This window comes from Lemur catta, chromosome 2 (assembly GCF_020740605.2).
Source record: "Lemur catta isolate mLemCat1 chromosome 2, mLemCat1.pri, whole genome shotgun sequence".
Classification (NCBI taxonomy): domain Eukaryota; kingdom Metazoa; phylum Chordata; class Mammalia; order Primates; family Lemuridae; genus Lemur; species Lemur catta.
The window spans coordinates 70976443-70997744 of NC_059129.1; the positions used below are offsets into that span (position 1 = coordinate 70976443).

A 21302-nucleotide genomic window follows, 5' to 3' on the forward strand; every position below is an offset into this window, starting at 1 on the left:
CAAGCAACCATTTCTATTATATTATGTTTAAAAAGCAGTAATAACACATTTTTAAAATTTAAAGGACAGATGATGCAATAGTGTTACATTTTTTTCTCTCTCACACAAAACACAAAAATGTTAAATGTTGAAAAAGAGAGACTTGGAATACAGACACTTGCATTAAAATACTAAATCTCATAACTATTTGTACAACTTTTAACTCTTATTCTTGGGGCCCTAGTTTTTGCATCTGCAAAGGAGACGGATATTAAACTACTTTCTAAAGTAAGTATCAATACACATTTTACTTTATTAATTTTTCTAACATTATTATTAGTTATGCAAAATAATTTTCACTTTTTCCCTTTGTACTTCCTATAGATAATTACAAGCTTGGTTTAGCTTTTAATTTTATCTGCTCAGTTGTTTGTAATTCACATAGTTTGGTTTAATAGATCAATTACTATTTTAGCATTTCCTAACTTGAGTCATCTTAACCACTTGTCCTGATAACATCATATCCTCAAGCTAAAATCTATGGTTACCTTTTAAAGCTCCCTCTCTATGTATTATGTTAGCTATTATACTTAATTTGAATTAACTCACAAAAATCAAGTTTTATTTACAGAGATCATTCCATTTCCAGTTACTTTAACATCCAAATAACACAACACAAGTTTATTTCCAGAAAAAATAAAATAATTAAGTAGGACAACATAAATAAGACTGAGTTAATGGATTTTTAAAAACGATCATTTGAGAACATATTATCTTGCTTTATCCCTCGCTGTATTCTCCAAATATTCAGTGTTCTTGCCATATCAAATACATTTATGTCTTTTTTTCTACATCTACCCCCCCCCCATATTTATGTCTTTATACCCTGTTAATGAAGGCTTTTTTCCTCTGCTTAGAATATCCTCACATTATTTTTGGTTTGTTCATTTAGATTTAACTTATTCTTTTGGGCCCAACTGAAATGTTATACTGCCCCCCGAGGCAGTAAAAATCATTATCCCCTTCTGCCTTCTCACAGCATTTTGTTTATAATTTCATTATAGCTTGCCCCTTATTTTTCCTTCTATCACAATTATTTATTTTCACATCCAGCTCCATTAGGCTGTATGCTTTTTGAAGGGAGGGATTGTGTAAGTGTTTTCTCTGATACTTTCTCTTTCCCAAAATCTAACCCAGTACTGACAATGTCTTTTGTATTCTTCCATTAAAGGCACACTGGACTTTTACCTTCCTATTTTGACTCAAATATTTATAGTTTCCAATTTATATTTTAATAATTATTTTAAATTATTTTATTCACATTTACATATAAATTGTCTATGTGCTAATGCTTATTAAATTAAAGTAATTAAAGAATATAAAAATAGAGATATAAATGCTCTTTTGCAGTAACAGCATTAAAACTTGACTTCTAATTTGCTCAGTTGACTCATTTTGAACATGAACTATGCATTACCTGTCAGGGTAAATTAAGCAATCTCATAGTTTTAAGAAAATTTTATAAAAATAGTAAGACAGGTGCGTTCTTTAAAAGATTACTGCTAACTCATTCTATTCTTTAACAGATTATTTTAAACACAAAGCACTTAAACTATTTTTAGATGAATGACTCTTTTTTAAATCCTGAACATTATAAACACAACTACGGTTTCAGCAATATTTTCTATATGTTTAATATATGTCAAACTACCCTATATGTATATTAATACATAATTGTTACTTCAAAAAGTCTCTAAATGTGCTTAATACTGATAGGAGATCAATATATGTAGTTTTAGAAATTGGTGCTTTAACATCTCCCCAAGGAGGCTATCTTTTCTCAGAAATAATTTGAAATGTAACACTGTAAATTACAATTTTTGTTTCTAAAAGTCATTCTTTAAAATTCTGTTACTTATAACTGACACATAGCAAAGGAGTCATCAAGTGCCTTATGGGTTATTTATATTATGGTATCATCTACTTTAGTCAAATGTTCCCACCAAAATGACACAAAGAATAGTGATTTTCTTTCTCCACATGCTGAGATTTCCTAGTTTCCAGTTAAATGAATACTGCTACACCAATCTCTCACCATATATGCCATCCCTATTTTTATGTGTCTAATCTCATGCTCTAATCTGCTTCATCTTTTGCTATCACTATTTAAAGTTTCCTCTTGAAAAAACTATGCTGCCACGCCAAATCCAATTATCCTATTTCTAAAATCCTCTTTCAAGTATGCACAGGCAAATTTAATGTTTAGAGATGGGCTATAGAACCAAAAATAAAAGTTAGGAAAGATAAATAAAACTTATAAACCCAAAGGGTATGTTTTGTACTGCAAAATAACATTTCAAAAGATGAGTCAACTGAACTATTTGAGAAAAATATTCATTAGTCAATGGAGTAATTTTAACCACTGTAAATTAGACTGAAAAAGAAAATGCAGAATGTGATTCATGAAAAAGTTAAAGTGCATCATTTCACTAAAGCTTACTGATCTATAACCTATAAATTCACTCAGTTCAGCAATATAGGGGCATTTTAAAGCCCCCTTTACCAGTGCAACATATTTTTGAAACTTCAGTTTGTTTTTATTTGTTTTTTTCTGCTAAGGTTTCATTACAACTGTGATGATTTGAGGATCGATCTATTCTAAATCTTCAAAGTCATTGTCCCCTAGCTTAAAAAAATGACAAACCAATTTAACACTAATTTTTCACTCTATTTTCATCTGGCTAAAAATGACAACCCAAAGCATTTCAACTATCAACGCTACTTGTGATGTGCTTATACATTTCAAAGTGAAAAATCTGAGACTAAAGTCATTAGTAAAGTAGAATTGGAAAATTATTAATAAGTGGGATTTATTTATACTAACAAGATTTTACTATTATTTTTACACGTAAATAAAGTCATCCCCACCACATTTGTTTCTCCATCTCATCTCTTGATTTTTCTACTTTCTCTCAGTTTTAGTCTCCTCCTTTATTTTTCTATGGGTCCTAGACTCTGTGGTTGGTCATTGTATTCTCTAATCCTCAACTTTCCTTTGCTTTCCATCCTTAAATCTCCAATCCTACTTCAGTCCTTCAATCCATACCTTCCCCAAACAACCTAAGTACTGATGGAGAACAATTAAACAGTTGTGCAGATTTGTTCAACAAAAATATAAATTGATGATTTCATCTCTGTCTCTTGACATATTTACCTATCATTAACTTAGCTTCAGTCCCTTTTCTATTCCCCTTCATGGACTATCAAAAACTTTTGCTACTTTCTTCAATTGTCTAACCCATAGCCCACTTAATTCTCAGTGGATGATGGGAATTTATACTTTACAGCAAATTGAGATAATCATATAGAAATTCCACTTCCTGCCCATCCTCAGATAGTAAAAAATTACTATATGAGCCCATATCCTTGCTTTTTTCCTTGCAATCCAGAAAAAGAGGTATCCCTCATTCTTTCTAAAACATTTTGTCTTGGATATTCTTAATATTGTATTTTCCAAAACTGAATATTGTTCCATCATTCATCTTTTCTGACATTTTTCTTCAACCTCTCCACTAGTTCTACCCCACTATCCTTGAAGTCTGTCTCTTCCTAATTTATAAGAATAAAACATAAAAATAAAAAATAAATTTCTTAACCCTATATATCTTTTTCAGTTTCTCTCTAATCTCTCAGTCTCTGTTAAGAATTTCTGAGGCCCGGTGTGGTGGCTCACGCCTGTAATCCTGGCACTCTGGGAGGCCGAGGCGGGTGGATTGCTTGAGCTCAGGAGTTCGAGACCAGCCTGAGCAAGAGCGAGACCCCGTCTCTACTAAAAATAGAAATAAATTATCTGGCCAACTAAAATATACATACAGAAAAAATTAGCTGGGCATGGTGGCGCATGCCTGTAGTCCCAGCTACTCGGGAGGCTGAGGCAGTAGGATCGCTTAAGCCCAGGAGTTTGAGGTTGCTGTGAGCTAGGCTGACGCCACAGCACTCACTCTAGCCCCGGCAACAAAGCGAGACCCTGTCTCAAAAAAAAAAAAAAAAAAAAGAATTTCTACAAAGACTAATACAAACTCAGTCACTACACTTCATACTCCTTTTTATTCAATTCAATTAGTTTTTATCTCCATCATTAAAATTTTTCTCATCTTTTTTCATTCTTCTTTTTCCTACCTTCTTTATCTGCCTGGCCTTAGATAATGATTATCCTGAGTTCCAGTCTCTATATTTTTTTCACTTGCTACCCTTGGAGATACACCATACATATACAATGGTCCGTCAGTACCTGTGGGAGACTGGTTTTAGGACTCTGTGGACACCAAATCCTGCAGCTGTTCAAGTTCCTTATATAAAACGGCATAGTATTTGCATATAACCTATGCAACATCCTCTGATATACTTTAAATAATCTTTGGATAACTTATAATACCTAATACAATGCAAATATTATGTAAATAGTTGTTATACTGCATTGCTTTTTTGTGTTATTTTTATTGTTGTTTTTTATTTTTTCCCTGCATATATTCAATCTGAAGTTAGTTGACTCCATGGATAAAGAAACCACAGATATGGAGGGCCAATTGCATATCCAAATGCTTAGAGATCTCCACCTGAACATTTTTGAGACATCTCAAGTCAACTAATCATTTCTTACATTTCTCTTTAATATTAGTATGTATTTTTATCTCAACTGGTGATACTAAAATTTATTAAACTACTCAGTAACTAGAGGGCCATTCTAGAATCTTCTGTTTCCCTTACCACTGACTGAAATTTGAGCAATCAGAAATTCTTTCAATTTATTCCCTTAATTTTTTTGATCATTTCACACCCTCACGACTAGTATTTAGTTCAGATTTTTACTACTTCTCTTGGATTACTCTAGATAGTGCCTCCTTCCCTAAGTGATTTCCATGCTCTGATTTCAATTTCTCAAATTCCTTATATAAATATTATAATTGACTTAACTGAAAATAAATCAAATCATAACTTCTACTTTCTTGCTGAAAACTCTTCACTGGCTCTGTAACCACTTTCCAAAACCTTTTATGTTCTGATTCTAAATCTGTGATCTCATATCCTCCCTCCCTCAAATTCCCACCCCTATAATTTAAAAAATAAAACAAAACAACAATGTTTTAAACTCTCTTGAACAAATTAAGACTTTTAAACTCTCTTACACAAATTAAGATAATGTTGTTTGTGCATTTTGTTTCTCTGTCTAAAACAGACTGTCCTTGATGAACATACCAGATAAACTCTTCTTTAACCTTAAAATGTGGCTCTGGTATATCTTTTCTTAAACCTTTCTTTTGGACTACTATTTCACAATGGTACTCCCACTAGACAGAGTTAATTGCTTCATCCTCTGGGTTATCCCTGTACTCTGTACCTATTCCTATTACTGGATCATATTATACAGTTGATCCTGCTAGAAACTCAGGATTTATTTTTCATAATGGTATCCATGAATGATTTATGAAGAAATAGACTGTATTTGAAACATTACCATGAAATTAAAAGCATTTTGAAGGCAAGTGTAGAAAAATTTTTTTCAAATTTTCAAAGAATGAATCAGAAATCCTTAATCAGAACTGAATACTATAATATTCAAAGAAAAAAAAATCACCTTAACAACTCACAGAAAACAGAAAAAAAATGAGTCTCTAAAAATACACAGAGGTTAAGAGCACAGAATCAGAATTTTTGTCGGAATACTCATAAAATAGTTAACACAACTGTTTGTGGAACACAACTGGAACACAACTGTGTGTTCTTAAAAGTTAATTGCTATCATAGTTAACACTATTATTATTAACCTAAGTGACTAGACTTGGATGGATTAAAAGATATTCTAGGTTATAGGTACTTCTGGTCTCAGTACTAAAAATTGTAGATTCCTCCAAACTCTCTTGAGTTTTTTAAGAAAAAAAATCATTTAAGAGTGATTTCTCATTATACTGGCAAATGTGATAAATAATAACCACCTTTTGTTACTTCCTAAGTAACTAATATGTAATAGTTCTTTCCCTAATGGAAATCATTCCATCACCAAGAAATTCTATTGATGAGATTTTGCAACTTCTACTTGCTGAAAGTTTCTTTGTTAGTACATTTTAAAACAAATACATCAAGTGATTAACATAACAATATGAGACAATTGTTTTCTTACTGAGTTATAAACTCTAAGACAACTGAAAAAGTTGCTTTACCTTCAGGAGCATCTGCATCACATCTCTTTGGCACAGGAAGGGTTGAATTGCCTTTATGGTCATCAGAAGTTATATTGCTCTGAGAGAAGAAAATATAGTTAAAATGTAAACATTACATTAATAAATACATTCGTAATCACATTATAAACTTTATTTACACTGTTCTGTATTAACTACATCTATCTAATATTCTAAAAGGTAAATTCTATGCAAAGTTGAAATTAGAAGAAAAGAATTGGGGAAGCATGGGCAATATATATAACCTGAACTTTTGTACCCCCATAATAAGTTGAAATAAAAAAAAAAAAAAGAAAAGAATTATGGTAAATTTAACATCAGGGCTTTTTGCAACAATCCTTTTGGGGTTTCTTCCCAGAACAAACAAATCCTATTTCAAGTCCAAATATGACATCCAAAAAGAAAAAGAGTACTTAGTTTTAGATGGTAGAATAAGCAAGAAATAGCTTTTGGCCATGCAAAAGCATAATCTTCCATTATTCATTTATAGAAGAATGTTTGACAAGCATGACCTCATGAGCTAGGTGCAGGGGATGAGGCAGAAAGAGAATAAAAAGGTGTAAGAAGTGAGAAATAGGGTTCCGGTGATCTTCCAGTATAATATTTCCCAAACTCAGGTCATTCATGTACCTTCACCATGATCTGCACCTTATTTGTTCCACCAACTTTATTACTTACTTAATATTTTTCAATGAACTAGCTTTTTAACATTTAGCGGGTTTGATATGTTTGTTAGATTTTTGTTTCAAATTATATGTTAAAGACAAACTGGAGGAAGAACAGGATACAAAAGGAGTGATCTAGGTGAGTGAATTAATAAAGAAAGACTTCATTAAAGCAATGCTCAAATGAGGCCCTGAAACATGGATATGACTTGAATTGTTAAGAAGCAGAGCAAGAAGTATTTTAGGAAAAGGAAACAAACAAAATAAATGTTGAATCAGATACAGTCAAAATATTTTAAATTGACAGAAAATCCAAACTTACTGTCCTATTAAAACTAAAATCCACAGCTGGCTTTTGAGAGATCAACATCATCAAGAAATCAGTACAACAGATATATGGATACCCGTTATGTTAAAAGCCCAGTGATCCACAAATATTTATAAAGCCTCTCCTGTGGGATTCACAGTACTAATGAATAGGCATACTGTGCTCACCAAAACTTTTTTGGGAGCCATATTATTAAAATTACCTAAAACATTACTTTAGAGGAAATATTATGAATTCTAATGCAGTGCTAAGATAAAGCTTAGAAGCTTAGCACCATAGGTTTCATTTAAGGAGGTATTATTATAATGAAATTCCATGTGTTATTTTAAAAAACAACAGTGTGAAACAAGTATCAATATACTCAAATATGGAATGAAAAACCAGTTTTAGCAATATTAAATTTAAACTGATGAGCTAATATTTTATGCCAGCCATCACAATTAAAATTTGCTTTTAAGTATCATTATCTTTAAAATGTCAAAATAATCAAGTTTAAAATACTTACCTCTATTAAGTAATTTTGGCTTCCATACATAACATACTGGGGAGCAAGACTGTAAATCATGTAGCTAGTGTGAAGGACAATAAGTAGAAGTATCATGCAGAGAAATAAGAGTGCTTGGGGCCTAGTTCTACCTCTTCTGATTTTATATAACTGGAAAGAAAAAAGACAGTGACAAAATTTCAGCAATATATTTTATTTGTAAAAAAATTGTCTTGCTCTTGTGTTATAGGGAATGATTTGCACAGTTCAATCAACCATCTTTTTTCCCAAATACTGAAAATTCTTAATCATTCCAAAAAATTATATGATTGATAAAGATAATTATTTCTCTGCATAGCTTTTAGATTTAGCTTTATGTTTATTTTAAAATAATGGCAAAGCATCTATATCCAAAGGATCATATAAATGACTGATTAAACTCAGGACCTAGAGAATACATTAGTATTCACATGGTCTGTTTTCAGGCAAACATTTTAAACTTATTGTGTAATAGCATCTGTTAGAAGTTCATAGAGCTAATTGTGAACTACCTCTAGTTTTATCTAAAGATTAGAAGTATGAGTTTAAACTACAACTATTAGTAATATATTTATGGTTTTATATAATAATACTGAATGAGAATAGATAGGTCACATGTTTATAAACCCATTTCTATGAAATACTCATGACATCCTCATATATTCTGCTATAAAATTCAGTTTATGATAATTTATGATAATCTGACTACAGATGTTTTCACATATATCTATACTAAAGAAAAATTAAAACATAGGATAACTGAAATACAAGGAACCAGGTAACGTGTTTCATTTCAATAGCAGAGCATGCTTTTACTATATTGTAGCACACTACAGAATAATAGACTTCAATTCTAGATGTGATGATAATAAGATCACTTAAAAATTTACATTTCCCAGGTTTCCTCACAGCTAGTAGTGGCCATGAGATAAAATATTAAACATTAAAAGGAAAGCAGAAGTCTGCTAGGAATTTCTGGGAAAGTCCTGCTTTACTGATATAGGTGTATACCCGTTCCTTCTACCGTTTTCCTTACAGAACATGACAGGATAAATGAAGCTGCAGCAGCTAGACTACAATTATGAGAGAAATACTGTAGAGATCTTAGAACTGACATATTTTAGCTACTGAAGCAATACTAGATTTTTTTTTTCCTATAGCAAGAAGTCTTACATTAGTTCAAGCCACTATTTAACTGCGGTTTCTTTACTCATGGCTCGAAGTAGTGTTTATCTGATACAGCTTCATTTTGAAATTTGTATGTCAAAATGAGCATAAGAAGAAAATAACCAATCATATAGTAATCTTTAACTCTTAATAGGGAGGACCATCTTTTGAGCTTCAGTGATTCCACTGTATTTCAATGTGTTTCCATGCAGCCAAACACTAAGGAAAATTTTTTAACTTCTGAGCCAGGGTTTCTTAATCACAGCACTACTGACATTTTAGGCTGGATAAGTCTTTGGTCTGTACATTATAGGATGTTTTGTAGCACCTCTTGCCCATATCCACTAGATGCCAGTAGCACCTCCTACTTATAACAACTAAAAATATCTCTAGATATTGTCAAATGTTTTACTGGAGGACAACACTGCCCCTGTTTTAAAGAACCACTGATCTAGACAAAAAGCACTTTTATGTTCACATGAAATAAGAAAAAGCTAATATTTCCCTCACATTTGGTATAAAGATACTCATAATTTCTATATTCTAAATCTAAGATAATTTGCAATGGTGATTATGCGCTGAATGATGAGGAAAAAAATCAAATTATATTGTAATGTATACTTACTCTAATCCAAAAGAACCATATGCCAATATTTCGAATTCCCGCCATTGAAGTAAAAATAAAGTACATAATAATAATTGTTATAAGAATATAATCAAGAGGAAAAACCTAAAAAAAGATGAAATTAAATTTAACATACAAATTATAAGGGCTCTAGAAGTTACATAACATTACCTGAAAACATTATTCATATTTGGCCTATGTTAAAAATAACCACGATTTAGATTAAGCTACTGTGATAGTAACAAAAACAAACAAACAAAAAAAACGCAAAAAAACAAATTAGTACCAAACTATTACCAAATCATTTAATATTTGGTACCATTATCCTAAAATAAAAAAATCCTAAAACAAAATAAACTAAAAATTACATTTATATGTAAAAGATTTTATTAAAAATTAGAAACAAAAATTACTTGAAAAAGTTCACCTTATATTATATAAGGTATCCCAAATCAAATTATGTATAAAAATCCAGCAATATATCAATATAATAACCTTTAAAGCAACATGTCAAAGTGGAAATTATATGCAAATAAAAAGTTAAATTAGCAAAGGGCACAAGCATATATCAAAGTATTAACAGGCTTGCAGCATGATAATTTTATGTGGAACAGAATGTTTGCTAGAGTATAAAATGACTGATATTTTACTTACTGTTTGTAGTAAAGGCAAAAGCATATTCAGTGGATTACTCAAGTTAGCTCCAAAAATTATGAAACCAGAATCTATTCCAGCTGAATGAAGAGCTTTATCTAAACTAAAACAAAAAATTTATAAAGAGTGAAATTTATGTTATACTATCAAAGCTTCAATTTAGAAAGAATGTCGTAACTTAGGCATGCAAATTCATTTGAGTCAAAGAAAACCATGGATAACAAATTAAACCTCACTTAAATATCTCATAGGTATTATTCAATTGATAGAGAATAAAGAAATACTGTCTATTACTGGCCCTGTTAGCTATTCTTCGAGTTAATGCTACAGTAGAACACTTCAAGTGAAATAGCTACTTAAGATGAATAGGCTACACTAATGGAATCTAACACCAAAAATGTATAATCTTACAGGATTTGTATAAGTGATTTAGAAAATGTACCTATTATACTTACTTTGACAAGAAGAGAGAAATTACAAACAGCAATGCAACTAAGATGAAAAATATTCCCCAAATGATCTAAAAGCAAAAATACATTCATTAAAACATAGTTCTAAAAGTTGGTATTAAAAGCACAGAACCATTACATTCAGTATGAGTTGCTAGAATATGACAATGATTTAACTAAAATGATCGAATATGCATTTTAATTTAGCATACATTTAGATACACTTCATATTTGTACCTGAATTTTCATTATGAGACTACTTGGGAACATGTACACAAAAAAGACAAAGCATTTGAAAAGTCTTCACTAATAAGGAAACAAATGAAACGTTGTTAGATTAAATACAAGGTTTTTATTCTATTGCACTCAAATATAAACTTTAACATTAACTAAAAAGTACATTAAGACTACCACACATACACACAAAACAAAACCATGAAACTCATTGGATTATATTATCTTGTTAGTTAAAATAGGGAATTTGGAACATTTTCTCATAGAAGTAACCTCTCTCTCTCTCTCTCTCGTGTGTGCACATACACACACACACACACACACACAGAGTGTGTGTTAAATTATATCACAACCGAGAAAAGTCTATACAAGTGATACAATTCCTGAAACAAAGTACAAATAGCACTGAAAAAACTGTCATGTAAATCAATGTTTCTGCGGAAAAATGTGTTAAGCATTATAAATAGTGGAACACATTTCTTCCTACTGTATGAACTTTGTATTAGGGATGGTAGAAAGAGGAAGAAAAATATTAGAACTGGGTCTCTAATGAATAGTTTCATAATATAAAAGAAGTTAAATCTACGTTAGCCAAAAACCTAGGCTCTTTTTTCCCCTTTCTTCCCCAAGTTCCAGGGACAATTAGGCTAAAGAGTTGGCATGGCCAAAGCAAAAAGGGGAGTCCTACTGAGCCCAGTTAAGTGTTTTGGGCTCCTTATTTGACTGAAATTGGTAAAAATAGATGAATAAAATCATGAATGTTAGGGAGATTTTTCATCTCACTTCACATGATTGCTGAAGTAAATTTTCGAATACTGAGGAGATAAAAGAAGTAAAAATTACAGCACAACCTACTTAGCATATAAAGATGATTTTTGGAAGTAATTTTAGACCTGTGGTCTGTAAAGTTCCTCAGTTCTGACAAAGTGCCTTTGGGGATCATAGGGAAGAAGAGGGTTGGCAACAAGAAGGGACTATGAAGCCTACAGTCATCTCTTGAAATAGAGTAACACTGCATGTATCTATCTTTCATATTGGGTTTCACATGATAATTCATAATTTAACAAGGGTTTCATTGCTAAAGAACTTTAAAGTGATTCCTTTATAGTAACAAATGTTCATTAGTAGAGGGCATGAAGGAGTTACACGTTATTCTTCTACTAGATTCAGGCACCTATATTGATACCTAGGTGACTAACTGGAAGGCAATATCATTATACTGTGGATCCACAAGTGAAACATATTCCTTCCTAATAGCTTGTTAGCAATAAATAGCTTGTAGCATGAGGCAGTGTAACTGCCAGATGCCAATTAGTAGTAGAGGAACATACATAGAAATAGCACTTGAGGTTAAGATTCCCTTCCCTTGATGTTCATTTTGGAAAAAAAAAAAAAAAGTTAAAAAATATCCTTAGCTATCTTCCCAATCTGTTGGAATAAAGGACCCAGAGTTGACTGTTTAATCAGTGACTTACCAGAACACAGAATAAATGTAAAAAAGATAAACATTTTATAGAAACCAAAAAACTATATAATTTAAATATAAGAACTTAAATTAATACTTACAATGTCAGTGATGAGCACACTGAGTTGACCTAAATGCTATATGTTATACTTTGCCTATGATGTCAATTTTGAAATAAGAGTTAAAATATAAAGGTGACATCAGTGAAAACAGCAGAGTAAAACTTCTGAAAATTTTCTCCTCATAAAAGCAGTAAGAAAACTGGCAAAAATTGTCAAAATCAACTTTTTCAACACTTTGGAAATTGACCTAAAGCATTTGGCAATCCAGGAGTATTTATTCAAGAAAAGTGGCTAAATATCAGTAAGAACAAAAAGCACTGTGACATTTTAACCTGCTCTAGTCCTGTATCTCCTCTCTAGTGCTGTGGTACCCTTGAAAAATAGCCTGTAAAAGTCAGCAGCCTAACACTAACAGTCACCGAAGGGAGCAAAAAGGGGCTGAGCTCTTTCAAAGTCTCATTCCCAGAGAATGGCCATTATTTGACCTGCCTGGTGGTTCTGTGGAAGATCACACTTGCAAGGCTGTCTATATTTGACCTTAATTGGAGCTAACACAGTACAAAAAACCATTTTCCAGGAGTATTTGTCAAAAAAAATTTGCAAGTAATCAATGAACTTCATGACCATAGAGCCAATGAACAACAGACAAAAATAAACTAACCAAAAAGCTTAACAGAAAAAAAAAAAAAAAAAGAAAGAAACCTAGGGAATGAGATGTTCAAAGGGGCTTTGAAAATTTCTAACATATTCCTGGGAATCTAGAGGTCCTGTGCTTGCCCAGGGCTGTGTGGATGATGAGGTAAGATATGAAAAGGCTTAAACTCCCAACTAGGGCTGACCCTGAGGCTCTGCACAAACAGGAAGTGAAGGCCAGGGCTGAGTTGTGAAGTGCCTGCCTGAGTGTTGAAATGATAAAGTATGGCCAACATAGAGAGGGAAAAAACCCAATTAATAGGCAATTGAGGAAGCCCAGACATTGGACTTACTAGACAAAAACTTAAAATTTGCTACTTTAAATATGTTCAAAGAACTTTTAAAAAACTATATCTTAAGAAATAAAGAAAATTATGAGAATGATGTTGCACCAAGTAGAGAATACCAATAAAGAGATAAAATTATTTAAAAAGTTAATCAAGATTCTGAAGATAAAAATACAATAATTAAAATAAAACATTCATTAGAAGGACTGAACAACAGATTTGAGAAGGCAGAAGAAAAGTTAGCAAACTTTCAGATAAATCAATTGAGATAATCCAATCTGAGTAACAGAAAGAAGAAACAATGAAGAAAAGTGATCAGAGCCTCAGAGACAAGTGAGACACCATAAAGTACACCAACCTAAGCATAATGGGAGTCCAAGAAAGAGAAAGGGAAGAGACAGAAAGAATATTTGAAAAAATACTGGCCAAAAACTTTCAAAATTTGATGAAAAGCTTTAATCTGCATATCTGAGAAACTCAATAAACTTCAAGTAGAATAAACTCAAAGACACCCAAACCTGTGCACATCAAAAACTGAAAAAAGAAAAGCCAAAGCAAGATTTTGAAAGCAGCAAGAGGGAAGAGACTGATGTAAAAGTGATCCTTATTTTCCATCAGAAACCATGGAAACCTGAGAAAGTGGCAAAAGAAATTAGATAAAGCTTGATGAAACAGACATTCTTAGAAAGACTCATACTATCAAAACTGACTCAGGAAGAAAATAAATCTGGAGAGACCTACACTGAGTAAAGGGAGTGAATTGTTATCAAAAAACTTCACACAATAAAACTACAGGACAAGATGGCTTTACTAGTGAATTTCACCACAGGTTTAAAGAAGAATTAGCATGAATCCTTTGCAAACTTTAAAAAAAAAAAAAAAAAAAAAGAGGAGAAAGGAATACTTCTGAACTCACTCTGTGAGACAAGTATCATCCTGATATCAAAACCAGACAAACACATCACAAGAAAGGAAAATGACAGATCAATATCCCTTTACCCTTGATGAAAATACCTGCTTGAGTCCTAAACAAAATACTAGCAATAAATCAAGCAACAATAAATCAAGCAACATGTAAAAAGAATTACATACCATGAGCAAGTGGGATTTATCCCAGGAAAGCAAGCTTGGTCAAACGTGAAACTCAATCAATACAATAAACCATATTAAAGAACAAAGAATAACAACAACAAAATCACATGGTCACCTTAATAGATGGCAGGAATAAAAAACTGAACAAAGCTAAGACACTTTAATGATAAAAATACTAAAACTAGAAATAGATGGGGAATTCCTCAACCTGTTAAAGGGCATCTACAAAGCTTCCACAGTTAATACTATGTGTAATGATGAAAAACTAAGTTTTCCCACTAAGATCAGAAACAAGGCAAGGATGTCCAATCTTGTTAGTACTATTAAACACTGTAATAGAGGATCTAGCCAGGGCACTTAGGCAAGAAAGAAAGAAAAGATATCCATATTGGACAGACCAAAAAAAAAAAAAAAAAAAAAAACCTACTATATCTATTTCCACATGACATCATCCTATATATAGAAAATCCTAAAAATACTACCATAAAACAATTAGAGAAAATACATGAATTCAGCAAGATTGCAGGATACAAGATCAATACACAAAATCAGTTACATTCTATACACTAAAATGAACAGTCCAAGATAAAATTAAGAAAACAATTCCATTTACAATAACATCAAAATGAATAAATACATTTAACCAAAGAGATACAAGATCTGTCCATAGAAAACCTTAAAATATAGTTGAAAGAAATAAGACTTGAATAAATAGATATCCATGTTCATGAATCAGACTTAATAGTTTCAAGATGGTAAAACTCAATCTACAAATTCAATGCAATTTCTATCAAATTCCCAATTGACTTCTTTGCAGAAATTAGCAAGCTGATCCTAAAATTTATATGGAAATGCAAAGGACCAAGAATAGTCAAAACAATCTTGAAAAAAAAAATACAGTTAGAGGACTCACACTTACCAATTCCAAAACTTACTACAAAGCTACAGTAATTGAGACTATACAGTACTGGCATTATAAAATACACATGTAGGTCACTGAAACAGGATTGAGACCAGAAATAAAACCATACATATATAGTCCATTGATTTCTGATAAAGATTCCAAGAAAATTCAGTGGGGAAAGGAAGTCTTGTCAACAAATGGTGCTAGAACAAGTAGCTATCCACGTGAAAAAGAAGTTGGATCTCTACCTCATACCACATACAAAAATTAATTTAAAATGGATCAAAGACCTAAATGTAAGAGCTAAAACTATAAAACCCTTAGGAGGAAACATAGGTATAACTATTCATGATCTTGGATTAAGTATGATTTTCTAGGCCGGGCGCGGTGGCTCACGCCTGTAATCCTAGCTCTGGGAGGCCGAGGCGGGTGGATCGCTCGAGGTCAGGAGTTCGAGACCAGCCTGAGCAAGAGTGAGACCCCGTCTCTACTTAAAATAGAAAGAAATTATCTGGCCAACTAAAAATACATATACAAAAAAATTAGCCAGGCATGGTGGCTCATGCCTGTAGTCCCAGCTACTCGGGAGGCTGAGGCAGTAGGATCGCTTAAGCCCAGGAGTCTGAGGTTGCTGTGAGCTAGGCTGATGCCACGGCACTCACTCTAGCCCGGGCAACAAAGTGAGACTCTGTCTCAAAAAAAAAAAAAAAAAAAACAAAACAAAAAAACACAAAAAACAAGTATGATTTTCTAGATAAGACACCTAAACCTAAAGCACAAGCAACAAAAGAAAAATGGATAAATTAAACTTCATCAAAATTAAAAACATTTTTGCTTCAAAGGATACTACTGAGAAAGTGAAAAAGACAACCGATTGAGTGGGAGAAAATATTTGTTTCATGAATATAAAAACTCCTATACTTCAATAATAAAAAGACAGCCCAATTTAAAAATGGACAAAGGATTTGAGTGGACATTTCTTTAAAGAAAATATATAAATGGCCAATAAGCACCTGAAAAGATGCTCAATATCTCATTAGGGAAATGTAAACCAAACCCGCAATGAGATATCACTTCACACTCACTAGGGTGTCTATGGGCTAGCTTGTCCATAAACAAACAAACAGAATCAACAAGTGTTGATGAGGGTATGGAGAAATTAGAAGCCTCATACACTTCTAGTGTGAATGTAACATGTGCAGATGCTTCGGAAAACAGCTTGACAATTTCTCAAAAAGTTGAGTTACCATATGACCCAGCAATTCCAGTCTTTGATATATACCAAACAGAACTGAAAACATATATCCACACAAAAACTTGTATACAAATGTTCACAGCAGCATTATTCATAATATTAAAAAGTATTATGAAAACAACCCAAATGCCCATCAACTGATGAATGACTAAACAAAAGGTGGTATTATCCATACAATGGAATATTATTCTGCCATAAAAATGAATGAAGTAATGCTAAATGTACACCATGAATGAATCTTTAAAACCATTTATACTAAGGGAAAGAAGCCAGACACAAAATATCATATTTTTTTTTCATGTTTTTTTTTCTCCTCAGGTAGAGTGCAGTGGTATCATCATAACTCACTGCAACCTCAAACTCCTGGGCTCAGGGTCCTCCTGCCTCAGCCTCCTGAGTAGCTGGGATTATAGGCGCACCACAATGCCTGGCTAATTTTTCTATTTTTAGTAGAGACAGGGTCTCCTCTTGCTCAGGCTGGTCTCAGACTCCTGAGCTCAAGCAATCTTCCTGCCTTGGCCTCCTAGAGTGCTAAGATTACAGGCATGAGCCACCGAGACTAGCCGAAAACACCACATATTGAATGACTCCATTTATATAAAATGTCCAGAATAGGCAACTCAACAGAGATAGAAATATTAGTGGTTGTCAGGGACTGAGGGAATAGGGCAGACTGTTAATGGGTATGTTCTGGAATTAGATAGTAATAGTTGTACAATCTTGTGAATATACTAAAAACTGCTCCATCGTAAACTTTAAAAGGGTGAATTTTACGGTATGGGAGTTGTATCTCAATGAAAAAAATAAGTTATATAGATCCATAATCACTTATTCATAATTCTGAAATCTAAAATGTTCTAAAAATCAAATTCTTTCTAAACTCATTCCTTGATTAAATCTGGCTTAAACTAACATGAGGCTTTTTAAAGTATTTAACACACTTACTGTGAATATTCATGTATTCACTACAGAATTATTAATGTGTTTGAAAGAAGGTATGAGGGCTGATACTCTGGACCATTCAGGGGGTGTTATTTAATATATAATGTACACACCTATCCTAAAAAATAAAAAATTCCGAATTTTATATTTGACTCAAGGATTTTGGCTAAGGAATTTTGACCCTATATTATTGTCACAAATTGCATGTTTGTGGCCCCTTCAAAATTCTTATGTTGAAGCCCTAACTTCCAATGTGATGCTTTTGGAGATGGGGCCTTTAAGAGGTAATTAGATTAGATGAAGTTACGAAGATGAGGCCTTGATGATGGAATTAGTATCCTTATAAGAAGCGGAGATACCAGAGCTCACTTGTTCTCAGCCACATAAAGACCCAGCAAGAAGGCAGCAATCTGCATGCCAGGAAGAGGGAGCTCCCCAGGAACTAAATCTGCCAGCAACTTGATCTTAAACTTTCCAGTTTCCAGAACTGTGAGAAATAAATGTCTGTTGTTTAAGCCACCCAGTCTACAGAATTTTTTTTTTCTTTTTATTGTAGCAGCCCAAGCTAAGACAAATATACTGAACATAATCTGTTAAATGTATAAGTAGAAAAAAACCAGAGAGATAGAAAAAAGTTTTGTTGGATTTCAATAATCTAGTGAGAAAGTATATAGAAAAATATACATATGAAATGGTAAGGCTAGCCTGAATAAACAAAGGGGACGCAAGGGAGACAGGAAATGTCAGAAGTTGGGGTATAGGCCTCAATACAGAAAAAAGTACACTGTCAAGGGTAGAAGGGCACATTTAAAAACAACTAGAATTTAAAATTGAGAACAAAGTTTGGCTAAAAATATTAAAAGGTAAGTTACATTTCTAACCACTAGTTCCCAGTTGAACTTGTCAGTGGTAACTACCATTAATAGTTTCCTATGAATCCCTCCAGAAGTGGTATAATGCTGGTCTGGGTGTGAGTATCCACCATACACAATATTTGCAACCTGGACATTAGTTTTGGTTAAAATACAACACATCTTAATCAAAATTTTAAATGTTTGTTCAAGATTTGATTTCTTTTTATAGAAATACACACAGCTTCCATTCACTTTAGTAGCTGTATACTACCATACTTCTTAATACCCTGGTAACAATTCATTAAGCCACTCTCCTACTAATGGACATTGGTTGTTTTCACTACGTGAATATCAGAAGCAACAGTGTAACAAACTAAAAAAAACAATTTTTAAAAATTTCATAGACTTTATTTTTTAGACAATTTTTAGGTTTACAGAAAAATTAAGGCAACAGTTATAGAAGTTATTATATATCCTTCTTCCCTATACAGTTTCCTCTATTATCAACATCTTGCATTAGTGTGGAACATTTGTGACAACTGATAAAACAATCCTGATGCATTAACTAAAGTCCACAGTTTACATTAAGGTTCATTCTTTGTATTGTACAGTTGTATGAGTTTTCAAAAATGGTAATGTCATGTATTCACCAGTACAGTATCATACAGAATAGTTTCACTGGCCTAAAATCTCATTTATCCTACCCTACCTCCCCAAACTCCTGACAGCCACTGACCTTTTTATTGTTTCTAAACTGTTTCCTTTTCTAGAATATCATACTGTTGTAATCATATAGTATGTCAACTTTCCAGACTGGCTTCTTTTGCTTAGCAACATGTATTTAAGATTTCCTCTACTTCTATTTATAAATTGATAGCGTATTTAATCACTGAATAATAGCACATTGTATAGATGTACAACAGCTTATTTATCCATTCATTTACTAAAAGACATCTTTGTTGCTTCCAAATTTTAGAAATTATACATAAAGCTGCTATAAACATCCATGTACAAGTTTTTGTGTGGACATAACTTTTCAACCCAATTGGGTAAATAGCTAGGACTACAATTTCCGGATCCTATGGAATGACTATGTTTAGCTTTGTAAGAAACTGCCAAACTATCTTCCAAAATGGCAGTACCATTTTGCATTCCCATCAGCAATGAATAAGTTCCTGTTGCTTTATATCTTTGCTAGCATTTGGTACTGTCAGATTTTCTTTTGAAAGTTTAGCCATTCTAATAGATGTAAAGTGGTATCTCACTGTTGTTTTAACTTGCAATTCCTAATGACATATAATGTTGAGTATCTTTCGTATGCTTATTTGCCATCTGTGTATTTTCTTTTATGGAATGTCTGTTTAGAACTTTCGGCCTAGTTTTTAATAAGGTTGCTTGTTTTTTTATTGATAAGTTTTAAGAATTCTTTGTATATTTCACAGACAAGTCCTTTATCAGATACACATTCTGCAAATACTTTCTCCCAATCTGTTGCTTGTCTTATCATTCTCTTAACAGTGTCTTTCACAGAGCAGATGTTTTTAATATTAATAAAGTCCAACTCATTAAGTTTTTTCTTTCAAGCATAATGCTTTTGGTGTTGCATTTTAAAATTCATTGCCAAACCTAAAGTCATGTAGATTTTTCTTGTTGTTTTCTGGAACTTTTACAATTTTGTATTTTACAGTTAGATGTAAAATCTATTTTGAGTTAATTTTCGTGAAAGGTGTAATGTCTATGCCTAGATTCACATTTTTGCATATAGATATCCAATTGCTGTCACACCATTTGTTGAAAGTTGCAAACATTCTCATTTTGATTTGTCAATGTAATATCACTTAGCTCTTGATCATGATTATAATTTTACCTATTATCTATTAGACGCAATTTCTTTAGTTCAATAATACCTTGATGAAAAAGATTTTTATAAAACTTGATATTGAAGAAAGGGGATAGGTAAGAATAGAGTCAAAATTCTGGGAGGCAGGGTAGGGGAGACCTAATAAAAGTTAAGACTTTAAGTATTTTTAATTTTGATGTAATATTAGACATATGCACAAACAGTACAAAGAATTCTAGTACATCCTTTACCCATATTCTTCAAATGTTAACATTTTATCTTGCTTTACCATTTTCTCTTTTTATATGTAACTGAACTGTTTAAGTTACAGATAAAATACTTATCTATGTCTTAAAAACAAAGATATCTTTCACATAATCACAGTTCAGGAAATTAATATTGATCAGCACTATTATATAATCCAAAGGCAATATTCAAATTTCAATTGTTCCACTAATGTCCTTTACAGAAGAAAAAAAATCTTTTTCTAGTCCAAAATACAATCTAAGATCACACATTGCTTATGTCTCTTTACTATCTTATAGTATTGAACACGTCCTAATTGCTTTGTTACATTTTGAAGAGTCAAGGGCACTTATTTTGTAGAATGTTCTTCAATTTGCATTGTCTGTTTTCTCATTATTATATTCAGATTATGTTTTGGAAGAAATGACAGAGAAGCCATTCTGGTTATTAAGTCCCTCTGAATGCATTATATCAGGTGGCAGAGTCACATTTATTTGCCCTGTTACTGATGAGCTTAACTTGGATCATGCAGTTAACCTTGTTTCAGGAAGCTTTCTTCACTGTAAAATTACGATTTTCCCCTTGCAATTAATGTTTTGTAGTGAGATACTTTGAGAATATGCAAAATCCTGTTCTCACCAAACTTTTACATTCTAATTTTAGTATCCACTGACACCTCTTGCCAGAAACAATATGTAGTCCTTGCCAAATGTTGATCTTTTATTTCTGTCATTCCATCTATGTTTATCTGTTGGAATTCTACCATAGGGAAGAGCTTTCCCTTCTCTACCACTTATATATT

General features: G+C 32.3%; 1 protein-coding gene across 1 annotated transcript in view; it reads right to left on the bottom strand.

Moving 5' to 3' along the window:
* Positions 1 to 21302, bottom strand: part of LMBRD1 (LMBR1 domain containing 1) — a 108253-nt gene that overhangs the window by 23898 nt on the left and 63053 nt on the right. Inside the window, exons 10-14 of the mRNA XM_045543810.1 lie at positions 10633 to 10697; positions 10178 to 10280; positions 9524 to 9628; positions 7714 to 7863; positions 6198 to 6276 (exon numbers count right to left, since the gene is read on the bottom strand). Of these exons, the coding sequence (XP_045399766.1) occupies positions 6198 to 6276; positions 7714 to 7863; positions 9524 to 9628; positions 10178 to 10280; positions 10633 to 10697 (502 nt within the window). The remainder of the gene's footprint in view (positions 1 to 6197; positions 6277 to 7713; positions 7864 to 9523; positions 9629 to 10177; positions 10281 to 10632; positions 10698 to 21302) is intronic.